Here is an 18,233-nt window from a genome sequence, read left to right on the forward strand (position 1 = left end):
AATTTTGTGTTTGCACGTAATGTAAGTAGTTAGAGGGAACAAGTTTCATGGTATATTTTTTTTGTAAGCTTTTTTTTTTTTTTCATGGTATATTTTAATCTATAAACAAGTTTTAAAATTAGATAAGATTGTTTTAGATAAAAGATTGAGACTGAATAAAATATTATTAAAATATTATTTTTTAATATTATTATTATTATTTTAAAATAAATAATAAGATAATATGAGATAAAACGAATGCTAACTTTTTTAATTCAAGACGTAAAAATAAAAATGTCAAGGAGATCAGGTTGATAATTTAATATTGAGTGGTGGGGGCAGGGGAAAGGCAATCGGATTTGGGAAATTTAACAGTCTAATATTATGTGTTGAAAATTATGGATGGGAGATTCGTTTTGGGTTGAAAGTTGAAGGGTGGAAGCTGTGTGGAGACTAGAATTAAGATGATGGGATCCAGTCTAAAGACATGATGAGTGACCCACACGGTTGATTAAGTAGAAGGAATATTGTGAGGGTCGAAGGGCGTAATTATTAAATGACAGTTGGAATGAGAGAGCGAATTAACATATTGCTTTCTGCATGGGTAACTTGAAAAATTAATTATATTACATCATGCTGCGCGCATGCAGCTGCAGCTTGTAACGTCACTTTTATGAAATGAGGCTTAAAGGATTGTACAGGTAGCTAGGTAGCAAGATGCAGGCCGTAGGGATCGAGCAAAATAAAATAACATCTAAACTACAACTTTTAACTAAATGGTCATATATATATGAACTACCTATATATATATATATATATATATAGCTACTTGTAAACAATCTTAATCAATCATCCAATACTAAAGCGGTTCTAATAGTAGGTGCAAACTACTTCAAGTTTTTTTGAAAAAATAAAGGAAAACTTAAATGAGGGAAGGCAAAAAATTAAAAGACACAGAATAAATTAAAAAAAGGTAGTAGTAGAAATACGCATTTCTTTCTTTAAAATGCCTAATAGGAGGAGTAGGGTAACTCCTTATAAAGTTTAGGATGAATTTATTCCTAAGTCATGTGGGAATTCTCAATATGTCCCCTCATGTGTGAGTCGGTATTTTCGGTGCCATCATTATGGGTAGGTCACGAGAGCTTATTATTGGTCATAGATTAATCTGGTTTTAATACCATATAGAAATATTCATTTCTTTTGTTAAAAAATCTAATAAGAGGAATAGGATAATTCTTTATAAAACTCAGAATGAATTTATTCCTAAACGATGTGGGACTGCTCGACACGGTAAAAGAGACTTATCAAAAGACTGGTGGCAAGAGAAAAACAACGGCAAAACTTAAAAGGACCAAGGGTTTAGTTGGTTGAGAGAGAGAGAGCACGAGCGTAGGCTATAAAACTGGATTTTAATTTTTTTTCCCGAATAGGACTGGTTAGAGTAATGCAATTTTCAACCCAAATGGTACATAAATTGAAAACCATAACGGAAACTCGGTTATCCAAAATCTAAACCGGAACTCAAAAGACCGGATGGACAGACTTATTTAAGGTAGAGCCAAAAGCCATTATAAGACCTTGACTTTGTATGCATGCTAGCTGACTCCGATCCTGATGGATCCCAACAAGTTTTCTGCCCTGCCCTCCCATTTGCTGGTTTTCTCCTTTATCTACCAAAAGGATCAGACGCCTTCGCAAATTTCGCAAACTGCTTGGGTCTTACAATTCATCTGTTCTGTTAAATTTACTTTATAATAAAAGTAATTTTATAATCTGACGAATTATATTAAATGACATTAATTTGTAAGATTACTTTTATGTAATTATTTTATAACTAGAGTATTTATATATATATATATACATGTACAATACTATTTTCTGACATCATTATTAAATAATTCTTTGCACTAATTTTTGAGCTCTTAATTACTTTACTAAGTAGTGTAGATTCCCCAAAACTTATATGCTTCCGATGGAGGAATATACATAAATGATCTCTCTCTAAGACACTAATCATGATCAATTATCTAATCATCATGCTTCGAGCATACATATGTATAAACATTATAACTATAAGTATTTCGAGCATAGCTTAATTTGGTTGTGGCATTATAATAATATTGGGGCCTTAATTTGTAAGATGGAAGATGATTATTATCTAGAAGGAACATATTAATGTAATGAAATTAATTTGTATAACGTATCGATCTTTGATCTTTTGGAAAATCATGATTGGTGGCCGAAAGAAAGTAGTGATCATGATTGTCAACAAGAGTACAGGGAACTTGATCGTGTTAATTAGGCTCCGGCCAGCCCGGACTTAATTTCTCAACCTAAAGTCACGGTCGTGAAACTCGTTTGCTAGCTTTCAATTTTAATTACTAATGCATGCAAGCTTGCAATATTATTGCAGAACATCATGAAGAAGAAGAAGAAGAAGAAGAAGATGATGACAGATTAACAAGAAAAAAATAGAATTCAAACTGCCATGCATCCATAGTGTTTAAATTTGAACCTTCGACTTGGTCGTGTCAAAGTCAAAGTCACATGCAGATTCTTTATTTAAAAAGTAAAAAAAGACAATTATCCTGGAATTTTCAAATGCACCAAAAGTAAACAACTCAATTCTCTCAATTTGTCTTAACCAGAAAAATGTTTGACCAACTGATAATATACGTTTGAATATTCCACGCGGAACTCGTACGTCGATCTATGTAATATTTTGACTTCAGTACTGGAAGAACTAAGAATATAATTAATAATCAAATTAAAACTATTAATATGTATTTGAAGTTTGAACAACGTCGTCCGTCTACCATAAGGAGGCTGGTCCTGATCAACGAGGAAGCCTTGACTTAGAACAAATATATATTAATTCAGAGAGAGAGAGAGAACAAATGCGGTACTGTTAACGTTTTAATAGATGACCAAATCCTCATGATTCCCGATTCTTTCTTTCTTTCTTTTTTTAATTAATTTGTCCAACAGGTTAATGATTATGAAGCCATGATCGATGCATTGTCACGATCAATATTGCAGCTATACATGATTTTTCTGTAAGATCATTTGTGTACCATTATTTATATAGTTTTGCTCTACAAAACCTTTTAAAAAAAAAATGGATCTTGAGCGCGCAAGCTTAAGATACGCAAAAATATTGATAGTAGCAGTTAATTAAGTAGCGGTGGGTACTTTCATTGGGAGGTATTTTGGGACCCATTCCTAATTGTCTGGATGATACAAACATATATGCAATCATGAGTGAGATTTATTAGTTCCAACCACAGATCTTTGATGACATTGTTGGTGATCTTTTAAATTTGTGGACAAGTGAGAATGATGTAGAAGCTGTGGAAATCTGACATATCTTTGCCTCAGACAACATTAGTGTGATAATGATATTGCTGCATGTTCTCCCAGGTATAAGAAAAGTTAACTCGCTTTTACTGCTAAAAAGTCTAGAAGAGACCATGATCTCCATCCCTTTATTTACGATGTCTGGCTGTTCTCTTAGAAACTACAGGAAGTCCAGCCCAATAAACAGCCTATTCTTTGGAATAGATTCGAAGTTCCTAAACCCAAGCACTGAAAATTATATAATTAGTCTATATATAGATATTCTCACTTTATCTGCAAGGAAATGAAAGGGTAACTATATACTTTGATCTGCTGGAATTTAGAACAAGATAATCTCAGAGCTAGAAAGATTGTGAAGTTTAGTTCCTTGTACTTAATTTGGAAAGAATGGGCGGGCTGGCTGGCTGGCTAGTTGAAGTAATGTCCAGCCTTTTTAGATGGTGCTGATGAAAACTTCAATGCAGCCCTACATTAGTTGGTTACAACAAGACTTTCATTAAGAACATATATATGTCATGTGTAGGATAGGTTACGTTTGAAGTTAATTTTAACTGCCAAAGCTTCAAAGCAAATTGTTAGCGTAGAACTGTCGTATATGACTCTTCGGGGACACAAAGATCAAGTCCATGTATTTCTCTGTTGGTGTGTATCTTGAGCCAAAAGATTCAAGCACTAGATCATTACTTTGTAGATAACCATTCTCATTGTTTTTTTCCCTTTTAGATAATTACCAGAACCCAAAATGATTTCAACCTCACTTTGTAGGTTTTTTTATCATCAGTTTGCTTACATTAAGAAAAACCATTCTCATTACTCACTATAAAGGCAAAGCTAAAGACAAGAAAAGCTCTCAAATTACAGTACTTCAATTGTAGGTACTTGGAATCAAGGAACAAACTTGTACTGGCAAGAGTTATAACCTGCAGGCAAACATTTAAAAGAGTAATCAATAACGTATAAATAACCATGAAGATTGAGTATGATTCATATATCTGATGCCTCCCTTTAAAAGAAGAAACAAGCATTCACATCATTGACATAAATATTTATTGGGAAAAATATACTTACTCCCTCCAGCGTTCAGCATCGCAACCTAACAAAACTGACACAAACTACATGGTACAATAGTGGCCAACAAATCTTAACGAAAATATCTATTTGACAGTTAACGGCAGTTAGAAGGTTCAGTATATCAATTTTGATAGTTCAGGATACAAAGTACTGTAAAATACAGTTAGTAGGTGGAAAAAGTGTATATTCTCCATCTTTCTTTTATGGCATTTCCAAAGCAAAGTGAAATTTACAGCGAACTTGGTTGAGTAGGCAGATCCAATATGAGTTTTCTTCATGATTTGTTTTCCTCATTTCTTTTCTTAGTTTAAAGGTAATTAGCCTAGCCGATTCCTCCAGCAGCGTACAGTTTAAAATTATATTTAAAAAAGAAAATAGCTTATAAGTTATAGCAATCGGAATCTCATGTCCTGGTGCCAGGTTTTCTAGGCACGTGGGTGATGCACCTTTCCTGACTCAACGCCAAGTGATTATGAATGAACCAATGGTAAAAACAGACAGAAAGGAAGAAGAACAATAGTTACTAATTAAGGATTGGTTAAGTGCTTACTTGGGTCAAGTTCTGTGATCAAGGCGGCACCTTTGGAGTAGCAAGATCCACCTTTGTGCTTGAATTTCTGAAAGTAATCATTGAATGCATAGGAAGCATGGTCCCTCACAGTGTTTGGAAAATAGCAGGGTTGATTGACCTGAATTTTGATACAATCTGCACCTCCTTTTCCACATGCCCAATCCAAGGCCACCTGCAACTCCTCATCTGGAGCCTGTTCATCTGCTATGCACCATTGCTCAAATTCCCCATCTGATAAACAAAGGATACACATCGAACCACATTGTTAGTAAGAGATTCTGTCGAGTTTTCGTATTCTTCTCTAGGCAGGCAATGAGAAATACAGTTGGAGACAATGAAAGCTCCTAAAATATGTAATGTGTATTGAATCGCTGTATGTGTGAATTACAATATTGGAGTTTTATAAACTTTGAATTAAGCAGGAATATAGAGGAGACCAAGCTAGAAAAAATGGGATTTGGAGTTGTCAAATTTTAACATCATCGTAAAGAAAGGAACCTTAACTTTGCCATTTCGCAATGGCTAGAGTTGCACGAAAGATTTAAACTGGGAACTCTGCGGAGTACTGCTTAATTTACCTGTCTTCTGTGGAACTATGGACATAAAGAGCACGGCAAAAAGTATCATCAGAAAGACGTTAGACATTGTTGTGTCTGCGCGCGCACGAGAGAGAGAGAGAGAGAGAGCTCAGCTCAGTGAGGACGAGGGACTATCCTGAGAAGTTTCACAGCCCGGCCACAAAGTTGCCGTCATTTATAGATAAATTAAAAAATATGGGCTTCTTTATGGTTTGTTTGTTTGTTTTTTTCAAAATAACAAAGTGGGAATCCTGTAAATGTTAGCACGTGGAGGATTTGAAAGTTAATGGGCTCCAGATAAGCTATTACGTCCTAATAACAAGAGGTTATGGGGTTATCACTAAAAAAATTACATCTTGCTGAATAGAAGCAGAGGTGCAAGAATTGCTAGTCGCCCTCTGTGAGTAATAAACTGTTGATAATCAAATCCAAGGGATCCTGGCGACAAATAATATACAGCCAAGCTATGATTTATGATTATTCCCTGGATATAGATCTGGCTTGCCAACAGATTAACATTTTTATCAGCCACATGAAGTCTCTAAACGATCAAAGGTGGATATTGTTGATATATGCTTGATAAAATAGATACAAATTGCCTTTCTATGATTGGTTATGAAGTAGTAATATACATCCTCAAATCTGGTTACAACGGTAGGTTCCAAGGTCGTATTTTTTCTTTTCTTTTCTCTTTGGAGTAGCAACTGGGCAAGCCATGGGTTTCAAAATCTTGTATTTAGCATACATTTTCACATCAACATCTGCGCATTAAATATGAAGTCGTCTAAACAGGGCTCTCAGACACTTTTCTAGTTATTATTTCACTATGCCAAAAATACGCTACAAGTCAGGTAACACACTAATACAAATTCTGTGAAGATAAAAGATAGATCATCTATCTCAGCAGATGCTAAAAAATGAATGATTGTAGTTTCATTACATTTTATCCTTTAACTTCCTTCGGTGGACAATGCATGAAAAAGAAAAGAAAACAGGGGCACAAATATACAAAAAAAGGGGCCTATATACAGAGCAGTACGTCATACAGTCCTTCGAGGATGATCAGGAAATGTGGCATTGATGATAAACTGGTAGGCACTTGATCGATCTCCTCAAGTATTTTGCATGTAGTTGAACATGTTACATTTGTCCAACACAGATTCCTGAGAACAAATAACTAGCATGGTGAAAAAGGTCACAAGTACCATATTCTCACGTACAGAATGTAGAATATAGTTGAACATGGTTAACATGAATCATGCAGTACAGTACATGACCTACAAGATGATACCAGTATGCATGCTCACATTCAAAACACCAGCTATAGCAATGCTGAAATTACCAGAACTGAGAAGATGGGGAAAATGCAGTTGGTATTGGCCTGACCACCAGCTCATTGCAGTCCAGCTTGACATTAGCTGGAGAACTCTAATGTATGAGGTTCAATCCCACAGGTTACGCTGATCAACTTCTTGGCTTGACACTGATGAACATGGTCATGTATTAGTCTGGCTCATTAACCATTCTCAAAGAAACGTGCCAATGTTGAGTAAAGCTCCCCCAATTCAAATGGTTTTGCCACATAATCATCCATCCCACACTTCATGCACTCTTCAATTGAAGCTTCAATAACATCAGCTGTCATTGCTAATATTGGAGTGTGCCAATGTGCTACGTTCCCAAACATTTCTATTGATGCTTCCCCCGATGCAATTTTCTCATTAACCTTACACTCTACACAGCGGATTTGCCTTGTTGCTTCAAACCTGCATAATTGTAAAAGTATAAGAATTGAACCCACACATAGGACAGAGTTTAATAAGTGAAAATCCTGCCATATGAGATGCTACAATCACTCCAAATATATAGCACTTTCCAAGCTCAATCAAAACTTAATGATCATTTGGCATAAAATCCAATCAACAAAAAATAATGATAAACTCTTTTTTAATGACTTGGTTAAACAAACTCCCTTTTTTATAGACAAGGGTTAAACAAAATCTTATTATGAATAATGCTAGATACGGTCGTAGAGTGCGCAAGCGCTGCACAATCTTTTAAAAAAAGAGTGAGGTCCACTATTAAAAAATTAATTTTTTTCAAGTGAGTCCCGTATTTACTCTCTTTTTTCAAAGAGATTTCGCGGCACTTGCACACTTCATGACTGCAAATATTATTTCTCTACTTCATATGGCTTAAAAAAAATTACTGGTAGACAATCAAGGTCTCTAGTTTTGTCTGATGAGTAAACTAGATCCGTTTGCATTACAAAATTAAGTAGGAAATTGTGGTGCAAAGAACAGAAAAAATGACTACCCATCCATTTCCGGCATCTGGAGATCCATAAAGCAAGCATCAAAGTTGTGTGGGGGATTAAGCATTGCTAAAGCAGCCTTGCCACTCTCCACACAGGTCACAATTGCTCCACACTTCGCAAGACAACCTTCTGCCACTTTTCTATTAACTGCAATGTCATCCACTACCAAAATCCTCTTTTCTCTTAGCAAATTTCCAAGATCAGATGCTTTTTTTCTATTTACCTTTCTCTTCATACCACTTCCAAGGGCTTCTTGGAAGCAGGCAACTAAGGCACTTAACCGAAAAGGCTTAATCAGTACATTATCTACAAAAGCAGCAGATTTGAGCTCACTGCATTCGGTGGGACTAATATCTGTAGCCAAGAGAAAAATCTTTGGACGATTTATGGGGACCTCCTTCGTGATTTTTCGCATGTGATCTTTGACTGAATGAAAGAATAAGAGAGCAGTTTCTTTATCCCAAGCATCTTTCTCAATAAGGACCATTGCCAAATTTGTTGATACTCTGCAAACCAGACAAACAACAATGTTTCAGCAAATTCAAACATTAAAAATACAGTAAAACTGTTAAGTTATCTTTATAATTTGATTAACTAATGATAAGTTCCTTCATTTTTCCTAATTCCGTGCTAAGGCAGATAATAACGTTCCTTTAGACAGTTCCAAGGTATGTGCTCTGACAAGAAAAACTATTTGATGTAAAGAGTCCAGCTCACGAAACAAAAGAGTTCAAAAGAGGTAGCCGAGGCTACAAATAAGCTAGGGATCTACCTTGTGTTGCAAGCACTTGATGGATAAGAGCATGCTGATTTCAGACTAAAAGCTATATCCGCGGTTATACCCAACCTCTGCAGATAATATCTCGTGACCTCAGCTCGGATGGCTCTGTTATCAATTACCAATGCTCTCAATCCTTGGAACTCTAAAACAGCTGGGCCATACTGTTGCCACGTCGCATCCAGAGAAGTTTTTTCTCCTTTTCTGAAAGGTCCAGTAAATGAAAAAGTACTGCCAATGCCAGGTTCACTCACAAACCCTATCTCCCCACCCATAAGATCCACCAGACATTTGCATATGCTCAATCCTATTCCAGTCCCACCATATGTTCGTGAAGTGGAACTGTCAGCCTGCATGAAAGGTGTGAAGATGCGGCTTTGTGCTTCAAGAGGAATTCCTACACCTGTATCCTCAACTGTTACTAGTAATCTGATCATTTCGGGTTCCTCCATGGAGTTTCTGCTGCTTAGCTTTTTAAAATGTTCCCAGCTTTTCCATCTTTCAACCACAGGAATCCCACTCAATGAATTACAAGGTTTGTCATAGTTGTCTTGAACAAAACTCAAGCCTTGTCTCAGCACTTCATCCATATTATTTGGGGCACCCAACACTTCATCTGCCAGATGCACCGAGACAAATATATGTCCTTTGTCATTAGTGAACTGCACAGTTTAAACATGTAAAACATTAGCGGGCCAAAATTATGCATCCAGCAGCAAGGTCCTAAATGATGCATTATCGTGTATAATAGATGGTTTTTAGAATTCTCAACTGATTGGCATGCTAAGTATAAAAAAGTGTAGTGTGTGAAAATGCATGGAGATCACAATTCCATGTGATGGTAGGCCTTGACTCACATATTTTGTGCAAGTCAAGGGAAATCTCTTTCATGACAATTCCAAATAATAGGGATATTTTAATTTTCTTTCAACTTTTCTTTTATACATATATATATTTGGGTTGGGGTGGGGGAGGGGGGTCTCAAAAGAAAAGCTAGCAAGAAAAACAACTGTACCTTAATTGAATTTCCAACAAGATTTGTGATTATCTGCCTGAACCGTCCAGGGTCACCAATGATGACTTCAGGTACTTGATTGGAGACATAAACTGCCAACTTCTCTCACACAAGGGAACCCACAATCAAGTTTATAAAACTGATATCAACAAGAGTAGCAGAAGAATAAATCAAGAGAAGAAAAGGAAGTAACTTGATTTACCTCAATCCCTTTTTCTTTAGATTTTCCTGAGAGAAGTGATAAAACATTATCGAGACCAGCGCGGATATCAAAAGGCACAGCTTCAAGCTCAAGCCTCCCTGATTCTATCTTAGCCCGATCAAGAACCTCATTTATCAGCGATATTAGATCTTTCCCACTGTTATGAGCAGTCTGCGCAAAATCTAATTGGTTTGCATCAAGATCAGTATCCATTAGCATCTGGAGCATACCTGTAACAAGATTGCAAATCGTATCTTGTTTAATCCTAAGCATCACAGAACATACTTTGTAACTAAAAGACTCCTTGTACCTAAAACACCATTCATTGGAGTCCTGATCTCGTGGGAAACAGTTGCAAGAAACTGCAGGGAAGAGAAAACCTCAGTGACACGATCTCTTGAAGAACATTATATAACAAATAAACTAGCAAGGAGAAGGGGAAAAATGAAAAAGAAAATTGAACCTCATGATATTATTATCTAAAGCTGTGAATGCAAAAATCATTTTAGTACGAGAAACATAGTGCGTCATCTTTCAGTATTTCTAATGGCAACAATTATTCACCCCCAACCCCCCCCCCCCCCCCCCCCCCCCCCCCCAAACACAAGAAAAAAACACCCCAAGGACTAGAAATAAATGGCACCTGAGATTTTGCCACATCTGCAGCTTCAGCACGAACTTTGAGTTCCTCCATCTTACAATAGTCATCCTCCACTTTTTCAATTCGACTTATGGCAGCATAAAATATATGTTCGACAAGCAAAGTGATAACTAGGAGTCCTGCTGATGCATTTATTGCAGTCCATGGTAAAGGAGGTTTCTGTTTGAACCTGCAACAAGAGGAACATAATTATGTGCTGCGGTAGGAAGGTGTTTGTAGCTGGGACAGGTTCAAACTAGACGGAAGGGAGGAGGCATTAAATAAGGAGAATATGATTCAAAATCTTGGGCTGATGTGTGGACATAACAACTTGTGGACCTAACCTGCAATGCATCTCATGCTTCCGTAGTGGATCCCCAAAATCAAGGTTGCTAATATGCAATAGGCCAGTATCAGTGATTTCAGTACCATACATGTTGATGGGAGAAGATGCATTAGTTGAATCATAAACATTCACAAGAATCATTTGCTTGCTGGCAAGTTGGTGCAGAAGCTTCTCCACCAGCGATGGGACATCATATGACGCACCCATATATCTTTTTAAAGAGAGATCCCCAGGATAAGAGTCAGTTCCAGCTCATTGATATAACACTGATATTCCACAATTAGGCATACATGAGTTTACTGAAAGAGAATATTACCCCAAAGTAGCTTCAACACGTTGCTCTGGTGTAGCATCTGAAGGGAGGTCAGTGTCGTAAACAGCAAATGTGAGTATAACACCAAGATGATTGGATTTCAATAGCTTAAAAGGAGATGTAAGCACTCCCTTTCCGGTTGCCCTTGCTCGCAAGATGTTCTCACGATCTTCCTATTTTACAATATAAATAGCAATTTTTCATATATTTTTATAGGTCTAAATATCAATTTTTCATATTAATGCAATCAGATATATAGGTGGAAAATGGTGTGATCTTCAAGAGACGTGCCTAAGCATAAATCTTTTCTTTTTATAAGTAAAAAGTTTATTGATCCACGTAAATAGGCAAAGCCCGAGTACACAGGTAGTATACATAGAAGTGCCTAGATACCACACTACATGCTACTGATAGTAGCGTACAAAACATTGAGACTTGTTCCATTCCATGCAATAGAAGAAGCCCAAAGCAACAAAGTGTGAAAGAAAAAATCCCTAAATCTGTCCGGAGAGCGATCCTTATCTTCAAAACATCGGCCTAAGCATAAATCTTAAAGAGAGGTGCTTAAACATAAATCATTGTAAAGTACTTCCAATCTTGATCTGTAATGATAAAATGAGATGAAAATCTCAAATGGTGAGCACTCTCTTTGAGTCTTTCCGTTTTCCCTTGCTCACAAGATGTTCTCACGATCTTCCTATTTTACAATATAAATAGCATATATTTTTATGGGTCTACATATCAAATTTTCATATTAATGAAATCAGATCTACGGGTGGAAAATGATGTGATCTTCAAGAGATGTACCTAAGCATAAATCTTAAAGAGACGTGCTTAAACATCAATCATTTTAAAGCACTTCTAATCTTGACCCCTAATGATAAAAGGAGATGAAAATCTCAAATGGTAGATCTTTGAAAGTGCAAGGCTGAGTACAGTCCTGAAGTACAGGGCCATTTTAATTAGCCCAATAAGAACCAACCTGCTCATGCATGTGGAATGATTGCATAACTTTGACTGACGACATCCTAAACACACTGCATTCCAAGACAGCATAAATAAAATGCTTTAAATTCCTCGACCAAACATTTTTTATATCAAATATTTGTAAATGATTTCAACCATCTAACTTGATCAATGTCCAAGTCTCATCTAATTTGGTCAATGTCTAAGTCAATGAAAGTGACTGGGATAAGCACCATTCCACAGAATTTTACAAGAGACTAAACAGGATCCACTGGCAGCTCTATAGCACACCTACTTCAAGGAGTCTTAGATTTTTCCCAGAGCTAAAATTGAAAGCTTTAGTATGAGTTTCTTTATGAACCAGACCTTACTCCATTGGTCTATAGTAATAGATTTTAATGGCATGAACATCCATGATTTCCTTGTATCTTTAGACAATCATGCATAGGCGTTGCTCTTGTCTATGTCCTGTGTAGCTAGGCTACGCCTACTTTTCTTTCAAGTAAAGTTCTTATTTACTGATCAAAAAAATTAACCAGAAAGGAGTGTACTCAATGCGGAATCACCATTAACAAAATGAAGCACACCTTTCCAGACATCATGTCAATAGAGACAATATGGGAGACAGTTTCTTGAGAAAATATCACAGGTGCATATTCATCTTGAACAGGTGCAGGATCCAAATTTTCTGGTATACAATCTTGCACTAGAGTCTGGTCCTCTGTTTCCATTTTCTTGATCACCCATCCGTGCAGATTTTCAAATTGCTCCCTCTCTGAGTGAAGAACTTTCAAAGCATAAGCAACACCACTAGTAAGTGGTCTCTCAAAAGCTGTTCTCTCAGTATATTCACCAAATGTTTTCTGCAATAAAAGATAAAACTTCAAACTTAACATAATGCAATAAATTGAGTACAATTATGACTTGTTTCCTACATCAATCACTTCGGAATTGATGAGTTTACTAGGGATGCGGCAAGACTCTTCTTCCTATTTGACATCCAATTAAACATTTAGTTTCATTGGATTCTCAGTTAAAATTCAGGGGGAGAAATTTGTAAAAGAAGCTCTAAAATGTTAATATACAAGTAATATCATTAGATCAGAATTACACAAACCTATAGGGCATTGAGTGCGATTGTAACCATTGATATAGAATCATAATACAAATAAAATTAAACAAGCAAAAAAAAAAAATTAAAGGAAGATGGGATATTCACCTGATCAATTGCTGAAGGATGTTTTCGATGGTGAAATGTGGAGACTAGGATAGCCAAGGCTTGAACATGGTTCTTGCTAACATTGAACTGATCCTGCAACATCCGGGCTCGCTCATCACACATGTTGGCTAGTGTTTCCTCCCTCCTCAAAACTATTTCTTCATTCAAGTACCAAAATAACCAAATTGACATGGCAATTCCAAGTAACACAAATACAAGCAGGAGCTTCTTTCTCCACTTCCCAGCTTTAGGAGGACTATGCACTTGCTGTTGCTGCTTCTGCTGCTGCTGCTGCTGAGCCACTGGAGGTTGATTGATAACCTTCTTCCTTTGGTTCCTCCACAATTTCAATAGCAAGCCAGACATCTTGCAACTCACTGCAACTACCAGGAGTAACCAACTCGCTTTTACAAAAGTACAGAAACTTACACAGTACTCTTTCTCAAAGAAGGCCAGTGTCTCTGATAGCATTTCATTCTGGTTGGAGACAAAGAAAGAAGCAAATTAGTTTTTTTTTTTTTTTTTTTTTTTTCCTTCTTCCTTTTTACATCTTCACGCATGGTTATAAGCTTTTGCATTGTCCAAACATTTATCTCTCACAAAATGAATTTTGAATCAGGACGCTCTTAGGTTTCGCCCTTGTATATATCCCTTGTACTTGAGCTATGTCTATTTATATCATCAATAAAATTCTTGTTTACAGATAAATATATATATATGAATTTTCATTCAGAAAGCATTAAGAGGAATTTTGATACACGAGTTTCCTAAGACATAAAGCCCTAGCTCAAACTTCAAATTTTAAAGCACTGTGTTGAGGTATAAAAGTCTATTAAATGCATGATCTAGAAATGGAAACATCTCATGATGTATCAAAACAGCTCTAACCCCACCCCCCAACACCCCCCTCCAAACTACTCTGAAAGGAAAATAGAAAAAAAGGAACGAAAATATTTTATCCAATTGTTGAAAATAAATTCAATCTTGGAATGTACCAGTGTTGATGAATTCAACTAAATTTGAGAAGCTAAATTGCAGCCCACCACCTAAAGTAGAACACAATTTTTTTTTTTATAGGTAATCAAAAAGTTTTATTCATAGAAGTAGGCAAAGCCCAAGTACACAAGAAGTATACATGAGGATAACCTAATTAAAGTTTACCAAAAACTAGAACAGAATTGTTCTTTATCCATTTTATCATCAACCTTTATGTTGTTTTGTGCAGAAAAGTAACCTATTTTTTAGAGCGTACATGGTTCACAGAAAACTATTAAACTGTTGGTAGGCATGGTGTGCACATTGTTATCCTCTTGTGTAGAAGAGCATACGTTCTATATTAAGTATATTGATGGAATATGCTTGTGCATTCAGTATCCATACCTATTACTTTTTATTCCTCTCTCTCTCTCTCTCTCTCTCTCTCTCTCTCTCTCTCTCTCTCTCTCTCTCTCTCTCTCTCTCTCTCTCTCTCTCTCTCATGGGTAAGCGAAGCAATAGGAAGAAACTTCTATGGAAAGATTTAAACTTCAAGCATGAAACAATCATATTCCATTTTACAGCAACATGGTCGTTTCTTTCCACAAACCTGATGATTTGCTGGTGTTGTTGAGATTTTAGATGGTGAAATAAAAGGTACAGAGTGGTCGTCTAGCATTGGCATGCCAACCTTCCTGGTGATGCACTCATCTTGAACTGGGCATTGGTCTCTATGTTCATCATTTTCAGCAATCCATCTATGCTGCTTGTGAAATGCCTCTACCTCCGAACATGGTAATCTCAGAGCACAAGTAATGCCATCACTTAACAGCATTTTGGGCCCTAATTCTTTGGTACAGTGGAGGGATATTAACTGCCACACATTAACTAGTGAGAGGAACTGATTAAATACAGCAAGAAGTACACAATGACAACAAATCCATGCATCTTTTCACCTAATATATCTTGATAGTCGTCTCAAGTCCTTTATGCACATAGGGTTCTTAACTTGGTATATCATTATCAGAAGGGAGGAGTGTGTAGTGTTAAGATATATTAATGATATAGTAATATACCTCTTCCTACCAACTTAACATTTTGAGACAAGTGATGGTTACACATGGTATAAGAGCAAAGGTCCCAAGTTCGAACCCTAACTCTATACTCCACCCAACTAATTAATTATTAATTCCGTGCGTTGGGCCCCTTATTAAGGGGGAGTATGGCCCGCACATGAGAGAGTGTGTTAAGATATGTTAAAAATATAGTAATAGACCTCTTCCTACCAGCTTAAGCTTTTGGGACAATTGGTGGTTTCACATGTAGGAAGTCAATTCAACAAAAAAATCTTTCACATGGTGTGATCAACGATTAAATAACTAAAATCTCAAAGTATATACACTGTATCACATAAAATCATAGATATATGCTGTTTATCATCATGCGATCCTCCTTCCCAAGCCAGCCTAGAAATCTTAATTTTTCATCTGTCTAGTCACAAAAGTTTTTGACACTACTATGATTTTTTTTTTTAATGACAAGGAACCTCACCATAGCAGGCCCTTCAGACCATCTATTGGCAGTAAATCCAGGATACACAAGTCCACCTGCCAGAATTGTGTACCAGGTAATCGAAGGGAACTTCTACTGTGGAATCGTAAACCTGCCAGAATTGTGTACCAGCTGATCCAAAGTGTTCTTACCCTAATTCGATTTCAAGAAGATACGGATAATTTTGAGTAGTACCACCCGGACAGGTAAGCAGCTCCTACTATAGTCCACTTATACTTTCACATTTCTTTGCTCCCCTCATTGCGCATGATTTCCAAAATAATTTTAACATATTCCAATTGATGTAGTTTTAAAGAAAAGGGAATAAGGGGAGAAGAAAAGCAACACTGTGCATACAAATAAAAGTTTAAATACGAAGCATTGAGCACTGGGACAAATCAATAGGACTCGATCCATCAATCTTGGATGACAATGACAAAATCTCCATGACATACTAACCCCAATTCGATTTCAAAAAGAAACAGAGAGTTTTCACACTCGGCTATCCTAGCAATAAAAATACAAATAATCATAGGAGAGAAGCCGCTCGCTTTATTCTGATCATATACTCAGTTTCATGCATTACCCTGCGTCCCTAGTCCATCTCTAATTTCGAAACCAATGTTTCCTATACCAAGTTCCCTCAAAAAGCCAAATCAAAATCTAATTAACTCGGATATCATATGTTGACTGCAAACTAGGTTCCACAAAGATGTCATGTGTTAAATGCAGACAAGTTTCCACAAAGAATTAAATTGTTCAAAGCAAAGCGAAAAACATTTCAGGCTACAATGAGACAGTTGAGACCAAAACAGGAAGAGTCCAGAACCTACTATAGATGGAATTTTAAGAACTATAGAAACAGTACCTGATCAGATGTAGAGAATAAGGATGCCAAAGCGTGAAGATGATTCCCGCTGATATTGAATTCTTGTAGCAAGATTTGAGCTTTTCCTTTACAAGAATTAGGAGTCTTATTCTTCACCCTCGAAGTCCGACCATGAAACCTTGATAAAAAACAAATGCTTCCCAGAGCAACAAGTATAAGCAGGAGAAACAGAAACTTCCTCCTCCAATGTCTGGCGGAGTTTGGCCCATGCGACGGTTCCGTTGCCGTCTTCAACTTGAAACAGGCCGGTAATCTTCCAGTCAAGCCAGAGAGCTCGCAACTCATTGACATCCTAACCAAAGCACACCTATATATGTGACTATCTTCACGAAGACCCTTGAAAGCTTGAGAAAGACCACAGCTCCTGCAGAACAAATCATACAAACATGCCTCTAGAAGAAAACCATTGACAATTCAATAAGAAAGGTAAAATTGCTGGAAATCCACAAGATTCTTCACCAAGCCCACCTTAGCAGGCTCAACAAGACCAATGCTTTATGGAAAACCCGCCACAAGAAAAATGGTGAAAATGCAGGAAACTCAGTTTCTATCTTGACAAACCCGGCTCCAATCATTCACCATGCCAAGAAAACAAAGTGACGCAACCTTTTTTGGAGGATACTAAGGAGTAATAATCATGCCAAACATCAAGTCGAACCAAACCCAGTTGTTCCTTTGACAAAACTGTGAGGGAATCATCAAGAAGATGAGAAAACAGCTGGCCTTTTTCTATAACTGGTTCTTTCTGCCTCCCCAAGCACTGTACCGGCCTAAAAGAAACATCAAGATTCAAGAGCGAAACGATTTCAAAGCGAACACCATCATCGAGAAAATTTGCGTTAAACACAACCCAAATGGAATCAACGATCAGGCTGGGATAAAAAAAGGTGGACCCTTTCTTTTTCCTCTTTAAAACAACACACAAAAGCACGCACACTCTCAAGGCTCTCTTACCCCCCGCGTCTGTTACTGTTCAGTTTGGTGTCAAGCTCTTGATCTTGACGTTACGAGCCGCATGATTATTATATCATATCGTCTGGTGGGGAAGTTAAGCAAAAAGCAAACAAAACCAAGTCCAGTATCACACCAAAACCGCCAAGAAAAAGAAAATGAGAAAATGCTAAATCACCCCGTCGTTACGCTCTCTCATTCTATACAGTTTCTTTATTTTATTTTATTAATAAGTTTATATATCTTTTCTTTTTTTAAAACTTATTGAAAATTAAAAAAAAATACAATTACACTAATAATAAATTTGAAAAAGGAAAATGATAGGTTAAGTAGCATTGCCCAAAGAAAATACCACACCAAAACCTTTATAAATAAATAGAAAATGATACTTGGCTCATAATTTTGCTCTATCAATATTATCTTTAGGTATTTTTATTTGCTTTTTTTCTCAATTTTTTTTTTCAAACTCTTCTTTCCTTGTTTTAATTTTTGTATTTATATTCACTTTGCTT

General features: G+C 36.6%; 2 protein-coding genes across 5 annotated transcripts; both read right to left on the minus strand.

Moving 5' to 3' along the window:
- Positions 1–4,003: 4,003 nt before the first annotated feature.
- Positions 4,004–6,200, minus strand: LOC122306149 (glucan endo-1,3-beta-glucosidase 4-like). The gene is made up of 3 exons (XM_043118572.1): positions 5,560–6,200; positions 4,961–5,212; positions 4,004–4,259 (listed from the first exon to the last, which is right to left on the minus strand). Exons 1-3 carry the CDS (start codon positions 5,624–5,626, stop codon positions 4,225–4,227), a joined length of 354 nt encoding a protein of 117 aa, XP_042974506.1. The 5' UTR covers positions 5,627–6,200; the 3' UTR covers positions 4,004–4,224.
- A 134-nt stretch (positions 6,201–6,334) lies between these two features.
- LOC122306147 (histidine kinase 2-like) lies at positions 6,335–17,847 on the minus strand. 4 transcript variants are annotated; one of them, XM_043118568.1, is made up of 15 exons: positions 17,239–17,847; positions 16,750–17,134; positions 14,941–15,204; positions 13,356–13,832; positions 12,724–12,999; positions 11,174–11,343; positions 10,856–11,068; positions 10,515–10,701; positions 10,182–10,233; positions 9,872–10,101; positions 9,670–9,768; positions 8,649–9,316; positions 7,876–8,382; positions 6,902–7,325; positions 6,335–6,722 (listed from the first exon to the last, which is right to left on the minus strand). In XM_043118568.1, exons 1-14 carry the CDS (start codon positions 17,343–17,345, stop codon positions 7,076–7,078), a joined length of 3,885 nt encoding a protein of 1,294 aa, XP_042974502.1. In that variant the 5' UTR covers positions 17,346–17,847; the 3' UTR covers positions 6,335–6,722; positions 6,902–7,075. The 4 variants fall into 4 exon arrangements, with proteins under 4 accessions (XP_042974502.1, XP_042974503.1, XP_042974504.1 ...); XM_043118569.1 differs by having other exon boundaries at positions 16,750–17,162; positions 17,239–17,308; XM_043118570.1 differs by lacking the exon at positions 14,941–15,204.
- Between the last annotated feature and the right edge of the window lie 386 nt (positions 17,848–18,233).

The sequence above is a fragment of the Carya illinoinensis genome, chromosome 4 (genome assembly GCF_018687715.1).
Source record: "Carya illinoinensis cultivar Pawnee chromosome 4, C.illinoinensisPawnee_v1, whole genome shotgun sequence".
NCBI classification, from domain to species: Eukaryota; Viridiplantae; Streptophyta; class Magnoliopsida; order Fagales; family Juglandaceae; genus Carya; species Carya illinoinensis.

Coding starts and splice junctions, on each gene's coding strand:
- LOC122306147 (XM_043118568.1), bottom strand. CDS start 17,345: ATGATTGGAGCCGGGTTTGTCAAGATAGAAACTGAGTTTCCTGCATTT. Junction 11,344..12,723: donor TTGACATGATGTCTGGAAAG/GTGTGCTTCATT, acceptor ATTGTAAAATAG/GAAGATCGTGAGAACATCTT. Junction 11,069..11,173: donor CGTGTTGAAGCTACTTTGGG/GTAATATTCTCT, acceptor CTCTTTAAAAAG/ATATATGGGTGCGTCATATG.
- LOC122306149 (XM_043118572.1), bottom strand. CDS start 5,626: ATGTCTAACGTCTTTCTGATGATACTTTTTGCCGTGCTCTTTATGTCC. Junction 5,213..5,559: donor CATAGTTCCACAGAAGACAG/GTAAATTAAGCA, acceptor TTTGTTTATCAG/ATGGGGAATTTGAGCAATGG. Junction 4,260..4,960: donor GATCACAGAACTTGACCCAA/GTAAGCACTTAA, acceptor GTTTGCCTGCAG/GTTATAACTCTTGCCAGTAC.